The sequence below is a fragment of the Xiphias gladius genome, chromosome 19 (assembly GCF_016859285.1).
Source record: "Xiphias gladius isolate SHS-SW01 ecotype Sanya breed wild chromosome 19, ASM1685928v1, whole genome shotgun sequence".
Classification (NCBI taxonomy): Eukaryota; Metazoa; Chordata; class Actinopteri; order Istiophoriformes; family Xiphiidae; genus Xiphias; species Xiphias gladius.
The window spans coordinates 6475515-6489910 of record NC_053418.1 but is presented as its reverse complement, the minus strand read 5'-3'; the positions used below and the strand labels follow the sequence as shown (position 1 = coordinate 6489910).

Sequence of the window (14396 nt, the reverse complement as noted above, 5' to 3'; positions counted from 1 at the left end):
GTTTTACATGTTTTTTCAACGTGTCTTTGAGTCTTATTTTACTGTCCCATACCAACTGTGCACATCTGACTCCAACACTGAAACAAGAACACACTATGTCTTGCTTTCACATGTCAAATATCAGTCTCTACTTTTACAACAGGTATAGTTTCATGACTTAATCTGCTACCGACTGTGCTAGAAATTATGTTTTCTGGGTCATGTGGTAAAATGTTCTGGGCCAGTAAACAGAATGTGAATAACCACGAAAGCCTCTATGGTTAGAGTTGCATTTCTGTGACAATGGCAAGAAAGACGTTCACTCACCCAGTGAAAACCAGACAGAGTAAGGTGCAGATGAGGATGAACACCTGGTTGAACATGGCAGAGTGGGTCCTTTGGATGGCACGATGGAAATCATTCTGGACAGAGGAAGAGACCAGTGATTGGGAACTGAAATACATGTCCCATTCTGTATTACCCATCTTTAACTTCTCAATAAAAACTGCATCATTTGTGGAACAAAAACTAGAAAAAAAGTCAGCTACTGTCCTCATATTTATTAACATTGACTTGACCTGTATAAATTCTTTCTGTGTTAAGATGTAACAAGGATGGTCTGAATACAATTCCACTGTTATCTTCTCTTTAGTAGTACATTTTTGTACTTCGTCCATGATGTGCTTTCTCCTACATTAGCATGCTGTCCATCTTGAGATGTAGCATCTCACGACTCATTTCCAGTTGCACCCTGTTAGCGTGTTCTGCCTGCCACCATCTCCCTTCACCGCCTCTCCAAACTGCCACTGCCTTCTCTCCATGTGCTGGCCTGCTTGGCCACAGATTCTACCATCTGCCCAACTACCGCCTTGGCACGAGGCTGTTATCCTGTCATGGTCTCATCTGAATCACAGTGAGCGCACACACTACCCCCAGTTGGATATCATCTAATTGCATTGAATTCCATGTACGCGGTGACTTTTCACCTATGGTAAATCCTGGACAATACTGATACTACAACAATGGAATTCAGCGCACCAGACATTTTTACCCTTTCTGTGTTACTATGATGCATTGCAGTGTTTTGTCCTGCTTTGTCTTGCCTGTGCCTGCCTCCTTTTGTTTTGGCTTGCCTCGACGCTGATTCTACTTTCGTTTAAACTGTGTTGTGGTCCTCCAATGAATGTAATTCATCATTACCTCAGAATACGTCTCCAGTTTATTAAGCATTTACACACTTTGCAGTTGCATCACCAACTCCCAGCAACTGCAGTCAGTGGGATAATGAAGATCAGCTGAATAAGTTTGAGTAATATTTTGTTGCCTCCTCCAAGGAGGTTATGTATTCATCCGTGTCTGTTGGTTTGTTTGTTAGTTGTTTTTTGAATTTCAGCAGGATTACACAAAAAGTACAGAACTGATTTGCACCAAACTTGGTAGAGGTGCGGTGCATGGGCCATTAAATTTTGGGGCAGATCTGGATCATTTACTATAATTTTGAATTGTTTTCTCTGAAGTCTGGTGTATGTTGTTTGACATTGGCCTTGGCGGAGGTCTGCGCTCTGCTTAGCGCATTTTTTAGTTATCTATGTAACCATCCAGACAAGATACTATGTATATAACTGAAAAAGACTGATGTAATATGGATGTGGATCTGTTCAGTCTTAAACTAAAAGTAAGTAAGTATCCTGGAGTTGGTCTCATTTCATTTTTTAGGCAACTGTAAAAAAACATATCTCTATGCCTACCCTTGCTTATCTTTTCTCCAAACAGCAGTCACCTCAGTTAACCTGAACAAATGGTTGATGTTAGCTTTGATAGCCCATTAATTAGCCGGCAGGCTAATTTATCACAGTAACCAGTTAAGCAACCGTTAATGCTAACCATGTCTGACAAACTAATGTGGCGAATAACACTAGCTTCAAAAAGGTGGCATCGGCTAGTGCACAAATTAGATGTGTACAGAGGAGGACGGTGTCAGCTAATGAGAAAGAAATTCGCCTGCTCAGTTGAATTCTGTTCAGACAGCTAAAATGTATAAAGCCACTCAGCTCTTACAGCCAGTGTTGGTCATGAGCTGAGGAGACTTCCACTATGGCTACGGATAATGTTCCTTCAAAGCCCCCAGTGCTAAAACCCGTGCAGCTCTGTGTGAGCTCTTTTTTTGCAATACATCTACAATTTCTACATTGAAAATACTTACGATCATATTCTCCAGGGCACCTTTGGCTAGCCAGCAGTTAAGAAATACAGGGACGAATATGTTTCTCAATGGAGTCCAGAAGATCTGGAGGAGGACAGGAAGGAAAGGAGGAGGAGAGAAGAGGAGAAAAATATCACTGAAATACTACTTAGTTAACATTCAGTGCTTGGGACACAATAGGAAATCTTTATCCTCAATACAGAGATAGAAAAAAAAAGAAAATTGGCAATTTTTCATTAAGTGTATAACTTGCATCGGAGCATTAACATTAGATTATTGTAGTTTAGAACAATCCAATAACAAAATGTCCTCAGGCCTAAGTGAAGCTACCTGGGCTAATATATTTCTGGGGAACAGATTGACTTATCAATTGATCAAGTTAATTACTCACTGTGATTATAAATGGCACTGTATTGATCATCTCCAGTATAAAGGATATTTGGAAGATCTGCTCCCAAATGTTCCCCTAGAAAAGAAATTGATGGGAATTAGTTCAATGAACCAGTGACAGAGCAGACTTTTAGAGAGAAGTATAATTCCAGTAATAATGACCACTGGAGGAAGTCGGCTGTGGCGAGAAAACGATACTAAATAACAGACAAGACTACAACAGTTTTGTAAGTTGTGAGTTGTAGGTCCAAGTTACACTCTAATGGGTGGGTAAAATTAAAATCAACCAAGCGTATCTCTGGTATAAACAACTTTAGTAGTCATCTTAGGTTATCGAAGCTAGAATGGAGTGGTAATTAATGTTGAGTCAAGAAACAACACTCCTCTTTGACCCCATTTGGTTCTTAAGGCCTTCAAAGCATGTGCCTGTTTGTGGAGCATGTTTCTGCTGCTTAAGCTACTGTGTAAAAGTTTACATACTAAACTTTAAACTACTGTAAGCTACATTCTCTGCGCCTGCTTTTAGATATGTGTTATGTAAATTAAATTCATTAGTATGCTTGCATTATGGTTTAATGCTGGGTTATGTATTCAATATAGCCGGGAAAAAAAACAACATTTGTTTATTTTAAAACACAATTTGTGGCGACTGACAAAATGTAGACTTTATCTTAAAAAGGCCAGATATTACAGTACATACATACAATAACAGCGTGGTTGCACCTAATAATCGCTGAGGACTAATCGCATATTGAGAGTTCAGCAGAGTTGACAGGGTGAAGTTCAGCTGTGGATTCTGTCTATGATGGAGCTATTAAAAAGCTCAATAAAGTGGATTTACAAACAAATACAAGTCGTACAAATCGTGTAAGCTGGCTTTGTCAATGATGTCTGACAATTTCAAAAAGCCCATAGAGATATAATACGAGCGCGTCAAACATTTTGGCCATGAACATGGCCAAGGAATAGATTGTTTTGAGTTCTTCTGCTTCTCCTTTTAGCTTTCAGCAGATTAGGCACGGGTAGGGGTTAAAAACAACAACAACAACACATCTGGTCTTTGCAAACGGAAATGATATGCGTGGAGGTGAGATATGATGACAAGTGGTCACTTGAGACACCTTCTAATGCCAGGTGGTAACTGACGTACTTAGAATATGGAGAGGCAAAAAAAAACATCTTCATGAGCATGGTCATTATCATTGGAGGAAACCTCACACTTTGACTGACCTTGGCTAATTGTGTGAACCTTAGTTATTTCCAAAGGATACATAATGTTGACATCTTCACTCACCATGTGCATGACCCACCCTTTAAATGCACATGAACTAAAAGGACAGAAGTGCACCCTGAGATGATTCACAAAGGTGAAAGACCAACTCCCCCTCCAGCTCTACGAGCCTGTTTACATAACCTGTTTCTGCAGCGGAGTGCATGATGTCGGAGTCTAAAATTAGTGCAAGAGACTCTTGGCCCCCTGCTTCTGATAGGTGCCTTGGCACTAGCACTTGGACTGGGCACTGAAAGCTGTCAGCCCTGAGAGAGAACAAACAGGCAGTGCTGGACTTCGATCAGACAGCTGCAAGACATTAGGATGGATTAAGTGGAGAAATTGTGCACTCTGGGCCAATTTCTTACCTTGTAGCTGAGATATGTAATAAGCATGGTCTCCAAGAAACTGATAAAGGCCACTGTCACCTGGAAAAGAGGGGGATAGGGGGATAAATGAGCCGAGCAACAGCAAACTCATCTCTTCTTGCTGCTCAACCTTCACTGAGCAACTACTGTGCTCTTCAATTCCTTTGTCTAATAAGTAGATGCTAGTGTGTTTGGCTTGAATTCTGCATTGAGATTCAGTTCATGCAGTGGAATTTGATTTATGTGCACTTTCACTGGCATGTTATTATTCTCACCTGTATCGCCCATACAGAAACCCGTCTGTTCACCCAGAAAATCAACTCCCTGTCAAAAACCATAAGGTTTTCCTCACTGTTCACTGCATCTCCACACATTAATTGCATCATAGAAATTGAACACACTTCGGGTTACAATGAAATGCCATTTGACTTAAAACATACCACTTGATTTCTGGTGACTCTGACGCATTTGTCCAACTGTTGTTCCGACATAGTGCACTGCTGGGGAAAAAAAAAAACAGCATCAAGAGAAATACAGAAAGAGCATGAAAGCGTGCATGAATGTGTGTGCGTGAGTGGAAACATGCCCACTGGGAAACATTTCCATCAGTTGGTATGCTGCCATAAAGAACAAACCTGCTAAAAAGCTCCTGGCAGTTCTATACAGCGACAGACAGACAATCTACAACTTCCAAATCACTCCACAGAAGGAGCAACTTAATCATGCTAATTTTCACAAACTGTATGTGTTTTAGACACACGAATTGAATAGAACTATATTTTCGCTGCACAATAAATAATTTCATGCCCAGACAATTTTAATCAGTGACTTAAACGCTGAGTTTAGTTTTAGGTTTTAGGCATAACCTTTAGATGACCCCTCTGAGGAAGTGCTGAAAGTAAAAATCCCAAATATTTCCATATAAATAAATGTTCTCTGCTCTTCTGATATTTTTTCACATTTGTTGTTTTAAACACACGCCAATTTTCTTGGAAACATCCTCTAGCATATGGCAAGTCATCTGATTGGTTTGGAATTCATAGAGGAAGAAAAACATAAATGGCAATAAAAGTGATACAACAACAGAGAAAAGAACTGCATTTACAAAAACAGTTTCTGGACAGTAACTCTTTTTCCCCCTGAGGCAAAAGATGTCACATTTCCTTTACTTAGCATCAAAGATGTTGCAAACAAAAAAACAAACAAGCAACCATCCATCAGATATTGCAAATAAATGATGAGTAGGAAGCTTTTATTGAGTGGGACGCTCACCATGGGTTGCCATTGATGTCCTTGGGGTCATCGAGGCTGACTCTCAGTATGTAGAGGGCACAGGTGAGAATTTTCAGTGAGAAGTTGAACAGACGGATTCTCAGGCCTTTGGAGCAACAAAAACAGCAACATCTGACAAATGACTCAAAAAAAAAAAAATCACGATAATCACGTGAAGTTGGGTTTGTTTAAATCTCTGACATTTTGTTTGCCGACTCACCTTCAAAACTCTAAACATAACATACTATGTTCATTTTCTCACACTTTTTCACACTTGTCTGCTGACAGTTCAAGTTCAAGCCCTGCAGTGGTATGACCACCTCTGTGACTGTAAGTCTACTCCTGACGAGAGATGCTGTCAGATCTCTCCTTATTATTAGGATTAAAGGATTGATACTGCTTTAACACCAGTTTTTTCGGTACATAAAATGCCTTTAGTGAAAGGCCTTAAGTGACTATATCTGTCGAAGCCCTGAGGCATGACTAATGCAGCTCCACGCTGCTCTGGCACCCTGTCACAACTGATATCCACTGACACACCACTTTCAAAACCTCCAAGAATCACACAAAATAACACCAGCGCTTTCATGGGCCTGTAATATGATGAAGGACTGCTCAGTAAAATAAATGACTGGGGGGGGGGTTGCACAGAAATAGCTGAGCAGGATCATTTCTGAGGAATCACCACCCAATATGCAGAATAGAAACCTGGCTGCAAACATGCCTGCTAGCCAGGGGGTGGTGCTAGCTGTATTGCCCATTTCCAATCAGCCTCAGCAGCTGCCTAATCTCCTGTGACGCGACCTCTTCAGATGAAGCCAGGCTCAATGTTAAGATGATTTGAAACTGGACAAACACAAACAATGTTGCGATGGAAGAGAGCAACAGACCCCTGCAGCCGTGTGTGACATTTTCATTAGACTCTGTTGTTTTATCTGAGAGGCTCTGGTGGCTTAGTGACAATGACAAGTTGAGGGAAAGACAGCAGAGCCATGTCAGTCTCGGGGATATCTTAATGACATCTTTTATCACAGACGCACAGTTCCCATAGTGTGCACTTTTACAACTAGATGCAAAGGAATGGCTTCCGAACGCAACGCACCAAACCGCCGGGTCGCACCAATAACTCGTTCTGAGATGTTGTGACATTGCCAGTCCTATCTCCTAATGGGAAAAATACTGTAGCCCTGCTTTGTCTCTCAACAAATGAGCCACGCTCTGTCCATTGTGGGCCCACCCAGAAATACAGTAATTCACAATGAGGCACTTCATGAAATAATGAAAACCCCAACTGAGAGAAATTGGATATGCGCCATCAGTGGCGGACATTTCCTACATGATGCTTTTACTTCTTCATTTAGCTCTGAGCATATCTAGTGGCAGCAAGAGACAGAATGGCGTGATGCTCCTCGTCGGTACTTGTACTTACTTGACCTTTGGTTTTTGATAAAGAAAAGCTTCAGCCTCTCCTTAAAGGTGTTTTCGTTCACATAGAACTCCACCTGCACCCTGCGGGGAAAAGTGACAAAAATGTCAGCGTAAACGTATACAGGTGGTTGTAGCAGAAACACTCTAATGTACACAGAGAGCCCCCAGCCAACACATACACACACAAATTCATCGCACGTTACGGAGAGAGGTAGTGAGTTACACTTGACCAAACATGGTAAAGACTACAGCAGGTGTAAGACAAAGGATTGTATTTGCACATACGTATATAGATGTGTTGAATTCAGCACCACTTACAGTAGATGTTACACGTGTGACCACGGTTGTGGTCCAGGCAGAGTCATATTCATGTTTGCATTCAGGCTGGGTATAATTTGAAATCCGGATACCGGTGCCAATACAATACCGGAGTTGATGTACTGGCATCAAATTGATACTTTTCTTCAATACTTTACTTAGACGAAAAAACAAACATGTTTCTCTACTGAACCTTTTTTTAAAATGAAGTTTTCCTGTGTTCCCAAAGCTTGTCAAAAAGCAAGAAAACAGAAATTCAATTCTACAATACAGTTCGATACTTGATGCTAAGGAAACATTTCAGACAGTGCACAAGACGTTATAAGGTTAACACCCAGCCTGAGTTTGCATCCTGTTATTGTACAGCTACTCCTTGTAATGGCGCATTCTGACAAAAACAGACTGTTGGTGATATTAATTATGCAGCCACCATAATTATGTTATGTGAAGGTTTCCAGTAAAAATGAACAACAAAGCATGCGCTTTGATGGAACTTCTAGCTCTGGGAAAAGCTTTGCAAGTCTCTCATCCGTCTAAATCTGTTAACCTCCATTTACCATCAGTCATTATGGTTAGTTCCCCTTCATAATGCAACAGTATCAGCCACAAAAGCATATGAGCTTGAATCCTAATGTGCAGCACTGGTACTTGTTCAATAATGCAGATCCCTACATAAATATAGGCCTATTTTTTTCACACACTGACACTCTCTTAATGGTGCAATTTAGGTGATGCATACTAGAAAAACATGACATACTGAGTTTAAGCCGGGTTGAAGGTTTTTAATGGCTCTACTGAAACGTTAAACCAAATTGATCAATCTGGGCAAGAAACGGGCACCCGGTGGGGTTTAATCAATTTTATTTTAATATTTTATACACACATTTACCCAACAGCATAATCTGAAGTATTGTTTATAGTTTGACAGTCGGTAGCAACTGGGTTTTGACCATTTAATTCACATAAATGAGTGAGAACATGAGGTCAGGCTGGTTTACATTGAGCACTAACAAAGAACTACCCATAAATAATTGACAATCGTCTCCTATTAAAAACTACAGTACTTCAAATCTAAGAGCCATGCTTTATCACTAATGACACATACTGTGACAAACCCGAAGCTATTAAAGTTTTGCGGAGACATAATGGACTTCAACAGGCTTGACCTGACGTTCACTTAAGCACAAATGATGTAGCTACTGTAGGTAGGTCAGACGAATGTAGGTGGTGAGACAGGCCTATTAACAGTTTCTGGAATGCTTGTTGTCACTAATGAGCATGGAGAGGTAGCAATAATGGGCTTGCGGCTACAGGAGTGATGCTTACAGCCTTCTACCTTGTCTCACAGGATGAATATAGGGTGCAAGACTGGGGAGGAGAGGCGAGAGCGGTGGGGGCAATTACAGCAGCCGACTTCTAAGGGAGGCATGTGTGTGTAGATAAAGAGTGTAGGTGGAAGAGAGAACGTCTTCCAGCTATTCCCCTCTCCCCCTCTTTCGGCTTTATCGCCATGGAGACAGCTTCCGAGGCAGGAAATCTTCACTCACATGTCTGTGTTACGCGCTTCCAGTACGAGGAATTAGGCGGAGCTACACACATACACACACAGTGACATATTCCTCTCCATAGGAACCAACCAAGTAATGCGTGTTCGGGCTGCCTCTATTGACACGTCTGTCAGAACAGACATGGACAACAGCAATTACAAGTACCTTCGTAACACGGCAAAACCTAAAACGTGGCTCCAAAACAAATGCAGTGATACAATTCTTGTCTTATTTGCAAAAAAAGTGACTGAGCCCAGTGCGTTTCTGTCTGTGTACGGTTGGGGATGACGACAACCATGTAGTAGCACGTCTCCTCTTCTAATATTTTAACGTGAGGCTTTCCCTGCTTATCTGAATGTAGGACAGGACACCCGCAGTGCAGTCTGTAGGTATTGGGAGAGAGACACACTTTTTATGTTGACTCTGTACTCGATCACATTTTTTTAAAGTGAAAGAATGACCATGTGGTTAAAGTGCTGACTTTAAGCTCGGTTTGAGGGCGACTTTGGTGACTAAGTTTGCGCCACCATGTGGATCATATTTGTGGTTCTGAGCGAAATGTCACAACTATTGGATGGATTCAATGGTTGGATCAATGAATCAATTGTAATAACATTGGTTATTCCATTGGGTTAAAATTTCAAATTGTCCAACACTCTGGTTTTTGACCAAATCCGTGTAAAACTAATGACATTCCCATCATCCTCAGCTGTACTTTGTATTTAGTGCCAATTACCAAATGTTAACACGCTGAAACATAAAATTAAGATGGTTAGCATGGTTAACATAATGCAGTGTATTATCATCGTTACTGTGAGTATGTTAGAATGCAGGTGTTAGCATTTACCTCACGGCATGGCTGTGCCTAAGAACAGCCTCACAGAGCCGTTAGCATGGCTGCAGACTCTTATACTCCTGTATTGTATATAGTCCCTGAATTAGGGGGGACAAATATATATAGCTGAAGAATAAACAGCACACACTCTCTGGTCAGTCTGCGTTGACTAAAATGAATGTATTTATTCTGGGCCCTTGAAACAGACTCTGAGAAAAGTCAGTATCCACTCAACTATCCCTTCCCCCACCACCCTATTATACTAAACTGTGATGAGGACAAGGTCGTAGTTACTCTCTTCTCGGAATAACAAACGCCAGTCAGAACATTTTACAATAAACATACCCCTCAGACACTAACACACTACAGTCTCCATGACTGGACAGTCTGACGTCAAGGGTTACAATGACCCTTATGAGTTATTACAAAAGCAATAGTACAAATTAAGTCATCATATATAGTATTTCGCTTCTGATTTGAAAAAATTCCTCTGTTAAGTCCTAAAAAAAAATTCCTAAAAACGTCTACAACTCCTACATGTCCGTATTGGGTCAACAGTGAACACTCTCAAACACCATGAGAGCTGTAGGTCTGCACTACAATTTCACAGTCGTTTAATTTCAAATTTTCCAAGTGCTGAGTACAGAGCCAAAAAAAAAAAAAGAAGTCAATGTGTCAGTGTCAAACACAGCGTTAGCGTTTCTTATTGACCACAAAGGCAAAGTTGAGCCCCTACGGCACCATCATTACTCTGATTTATGTTAACAAAAGTAAAAAACACTAGAACATAAAGGATGATAAAAATCTCTGCCATGCACTGCACCTTTTATCTTGTGTCTGAGTAGCTCCAGCTAAGGCTACAAATAGCACTTCTTCCACACATAACGACTGCCAGTTTCTGCAGACCCACGGCAGTGCCTTTTAAGTACTTGCACTCTTTTCTTTGGCATGTCTGTAATCTGCAAACCGTCACCACTAAGCTATGGATATTAACCCGACTGTTAAATGTAAACACGAGCCGTTTGAATATCTAAAAAGCCAGACAGCATCTATAACAGGCTGGTACTTAAACCCCATGAAGAGACACTCCCTTTACTTCCCTAAATTTTAAAGATGGCAAGCAAGGCATAAGCCAGGAATGTTTGCACACAGTCACGACAGATGCATCATATGACCTTGTGTCCTCAGCTATCACATCTACATGCTACGTAGAAGCTTTTGTAAATACAGTATAGGAGCCATTCAGGATATGTGACAGAGTCCATAACAAGTTTATGATCATGATGAAAGTAACGAGTGTTAAAGTGACACGCGCACGCGCGCGCACACACACACACACACACACACACACACACAAACACACACACACACACACACACACACACAGAAACATGAATCATGTCCTCTAGAAATCCTGTAATATCCCGTCTTGTGGAGGCATTATATGATGTACATTTGGAAGCACACAAATCAACATAAAGTCCCCACGCCTTAATAACTAAATTACCACAAGTGTCAACCCAATTATCTCTGACCAATCAGGTTGCATAAGTTAAACAACACGCTGTATCGTGGTTTCTGATCTAGTCTTTGGGGCTCAGAATGAGGACACAGACCAATAATACCGCATTTTGCCTGATAAACAGTGTGACAAGAGTCTTTCCCATTACAGCCTGAATACAGTTTATCATCATTATTATCATCATTATTATCATCATCATTATTATTATTTTTTTGATCTCAGGTTTGCCCTGTTCCCTCTCTGACAAAGCAAACAGTTGAAAATAGAAAATTTCCCATGAACCACCCTCAGAAGCCGCAGGGATTCTAAAAATATTACACTTGGACATGAATGTTCAAAAGCTGTGGCATCTATGTCATTCTCTGCTTCTTTCCCACCGAGCTGCATCTAAAACTTCCCATGGTGAAGGTGCTTGTTGTCCAATAGCCTCGGTACGGTGCAAGAAACGCTGAATAGGCCTCAAGCCAGACATGGTCTTAGGCAACCGTGAAAGTACTTTTGTCAAATGGATACTGAAGCTACAAACCTCAGGAGGAAGCTGTTTCGTATTGTAATAAGCTGGGAGAAGGATAATCAGCTTACTGGGAGGTAGGTGGCCACTGGACTGACAAGATCAACCTGAAGGCGCAGTTATGGTTCATTTTGGGTCCTCTGAAGAAATCTTACACTGCGTAAGCTGCCGTATACTTGCATGAGAGGCACAGAGAGGGTATTTGCTACTCTGTGTGTACGAACGATATGTTCAAGGACTGAGAAAACCCTGATGCATTTTGTTGTGAAACACTTCGTATGAGGTAGCAATTAAGTGCACTGCGGCATAATTTAATCATAGTTTAGCCTTGAATAAGTATTCGAAGATGCTGATTCAGAGCGATCCTGTTTCAAAGCAGTTTTCACATGTCTTTCAAGGTCTCTCAAGGAGACCTGACACAAACGTGCAGTTATAATAACCGTGCTGCTTACTTTATTGTTGACTACATATTAATCCTCCTATTGACTAACGTGAAGATTTCAAGAGCACTGAATTGGCTGCCTAGCACCAAGTTGTTAGGCAGCCATTGAGAAAGGCAGATTCACGTATAAGAGGAGGTCCTCGTTCATTCAAAAAATAAATGAATAAAAACCACATCCAACCCGGAGAACTCTTGAAAACTTAAGAGGCTTTAGCAAGACACTGGTTGAGTGGTATGAAAGAAGTAGTAAATCAGACCAACTATACACTGGAATGTTGACAGCTTTTACAAACTTATTCTGTACAAGAATTTGAATTTCTTTGAGAAGCTGTTTTACAGATCCAAATCACATCCCCTTGGGGTTATGGCTCAGCGCTGTAAAAAGCACAGAGACCTCAGAGCTTGAACGAGAGCTGAAGGTACAAGGATGTCAAAAAGTAAAAAAAGCCGGAGAGGGTTTTGTATAAGGTCTGCTTGCTTAGCATTAGTCAAAGAAAAACATAATCAAATAAAGATCCCAGCATACTTGGCATCAAACTATAAATAGTAAGGCTCAGAAAATGGCACATGAAGTTAAACTTACTCTCTCTGAGAAATGGGACATTAAACTGAGTAAAAAAAAAAAAAAAAAAAAAAAAAGAAATGATACTTATGAAAGAAATTTTACAAAGCCCAAGAGGTCATTTCCTTGTGTCAGAGAATGAAAAAGCACAGGTCAGTATAAATGGAAAGCTCCAATGCTTCAGGACATGGCCCTGATCTTAACAATGAGCAAGCACATTTAGAGGGAACTTGAGTTGATATCACTGATGTTGAAAGATGCCTTTGAAATTCAATGCTGCCTATCCTCCAGTCTTTTTCTTATGTTGAGTAAATGATGCAATAAGGTGATTCTCACCCGGTGAATGTGAATTTATTTAATAACCACATGAAGGTCCAGTAAATGCTAACTGAAATGTTTAATTAACAAACTGAACTAGAACAAGAAAGTCAAAATATGCCTGCACAATGTGCAATATACCTAAGGCAGAACCGGCTTTTACCAACATTTTAAGTAAGTAAAAGTAAAGCATAAAGTAGCTGTTCAATTCCAATTAAAAAAAAAAACAAAATAGAAGAAACCTACAGATGGATAATGAAAATGTGTCATTTCAATGCTTCAGAAGAAACTCCATTTTCAATGGAAACTGCTGTAGGTAAACAAGACAGACTGGCTTGTTAAATAAAGAGAGACTTTGCCAAAATATGAACGTGATCTAGTCTGTCCTTCATAAAAGCGCACATTCAACTGTGAAATGTTCTACAGCTGTGCATTTGAGTACAGTTTTTCATGAACTGTCAAGAAAATGTGTCCTCTTAAGATAGCTTGATAATGATAGTATGCCATTTGAAAAGACTATAGATGGTAGCCAGCACAATAAATTAGGGCCATGCAGTGTCACATAAAGCCTTCGAAAATGACGGCAACATTTCTTTCACATTGTGTTGCAGAAACAAAAAAACAAAAAAACCTGATTAGCTACCTAGGGTAGCTACTTGTTGCTGTTGCTGAACACGCAAAGATGCTCGTCTTGTGCTTTAATGGCGATAGAATCAGGTTTCCTGGATGTGCCATGGCAGACTTGCTCTTTGATGAGCACACACACAAAACTTGGCATTTCCTGTCATGTTATAGAGATGTTTTAGAGCCTAACCTTCTTTCCACTACCGCAGGAAATACCTCAATGTTATGTCAGGTATTTTGTGTTTGGGTACTGCAGCTTTTGGTGGAAACAAAATTTAACAAATGATTGTTCCGGGAAAACGAGGTCCATCGCCAGTAGCTGAATAAGTGTTAAAGTGAATAAAGGTTCATAAACATTTTAATAGCATGTTGAGATGCAGTGCTTTGAGCCTCATGCAGTGAAGTAAAGTGGGGGCAAAACATCTCAGTTGAAAGATGACAACAAAATCAAAATCAAAACTTAACAGGGAAGAATTTTACAAAAAAAGGGAAAACTGGAGAAAGCCCATAATTTTCATAATAATGAAAAAATACCATGATTCACCCCTTTTTAAATCACCACACATCCTGCAGCTTTAGTATCAATGAAGAGTCTCCATTTCCCCAAAGTGAATGCAGTAAAATCCTGATACTCCGAATCCCACACCAGCTGAAACTGCGATATAAACATTCTCATGATCCGTGACTCAGCAGCATGCACGTCAACAATTGACATGTTGGTGTTTTCAGCACCCATTTCAACGATATTAGCCTTAGATATTAGTTTGTCTGGAGAGTCTTTTGCCTCTCGAGCTGTCATGACTGATG

At 40.5% G+C, this 14396-nt stretch overlaps 1 protein-coding gene across 1 annotated transcript in view; it reads right to left on the bottom strand.

The window, feature by feature from the left end:
- The window catches only part of kcnt1b (potassium sodium-activated channel subfamily T member 1b), a 64207-nt gene that overhangs the window by 23729 nt on the left and 26082 nt on the right, over positions 1 to 14396 (bottom strand). Inside the window, exons 4-11 of the mRNA XM_040154113.1 lie at positions 6912 to 6991; positions 5483 to 5588; positions 4651 to 4710; positions 4486 to 4534; positions 4211 to 4270; positions 2574 to 2648; positions 2183 to 2266; positions 307 to 401 (exon numbers count right to left, since the gene is read on the bottom strand). Coding sequence (XP_040010047.1) covers positions 307 to 401; positions 2183 to 2266; positions 2574 to 2648; positions 4211 to 4270; positions 4486 to 4534; positions 4651 to 4710; positions 5483 to 5588; positions 6912 to 6991 — 609 coding nt within the window. The remainder of the gene's footprint in view (positions 1 to 306; positions 402 to 2182; positions 2267 to 2573; positions 2649 to 4210; positions 4271 to 4485; positions 4535 to 4650; positions 4711 to 5482; positions 5589 to 6911; positions 6992 to 14396) is intronic.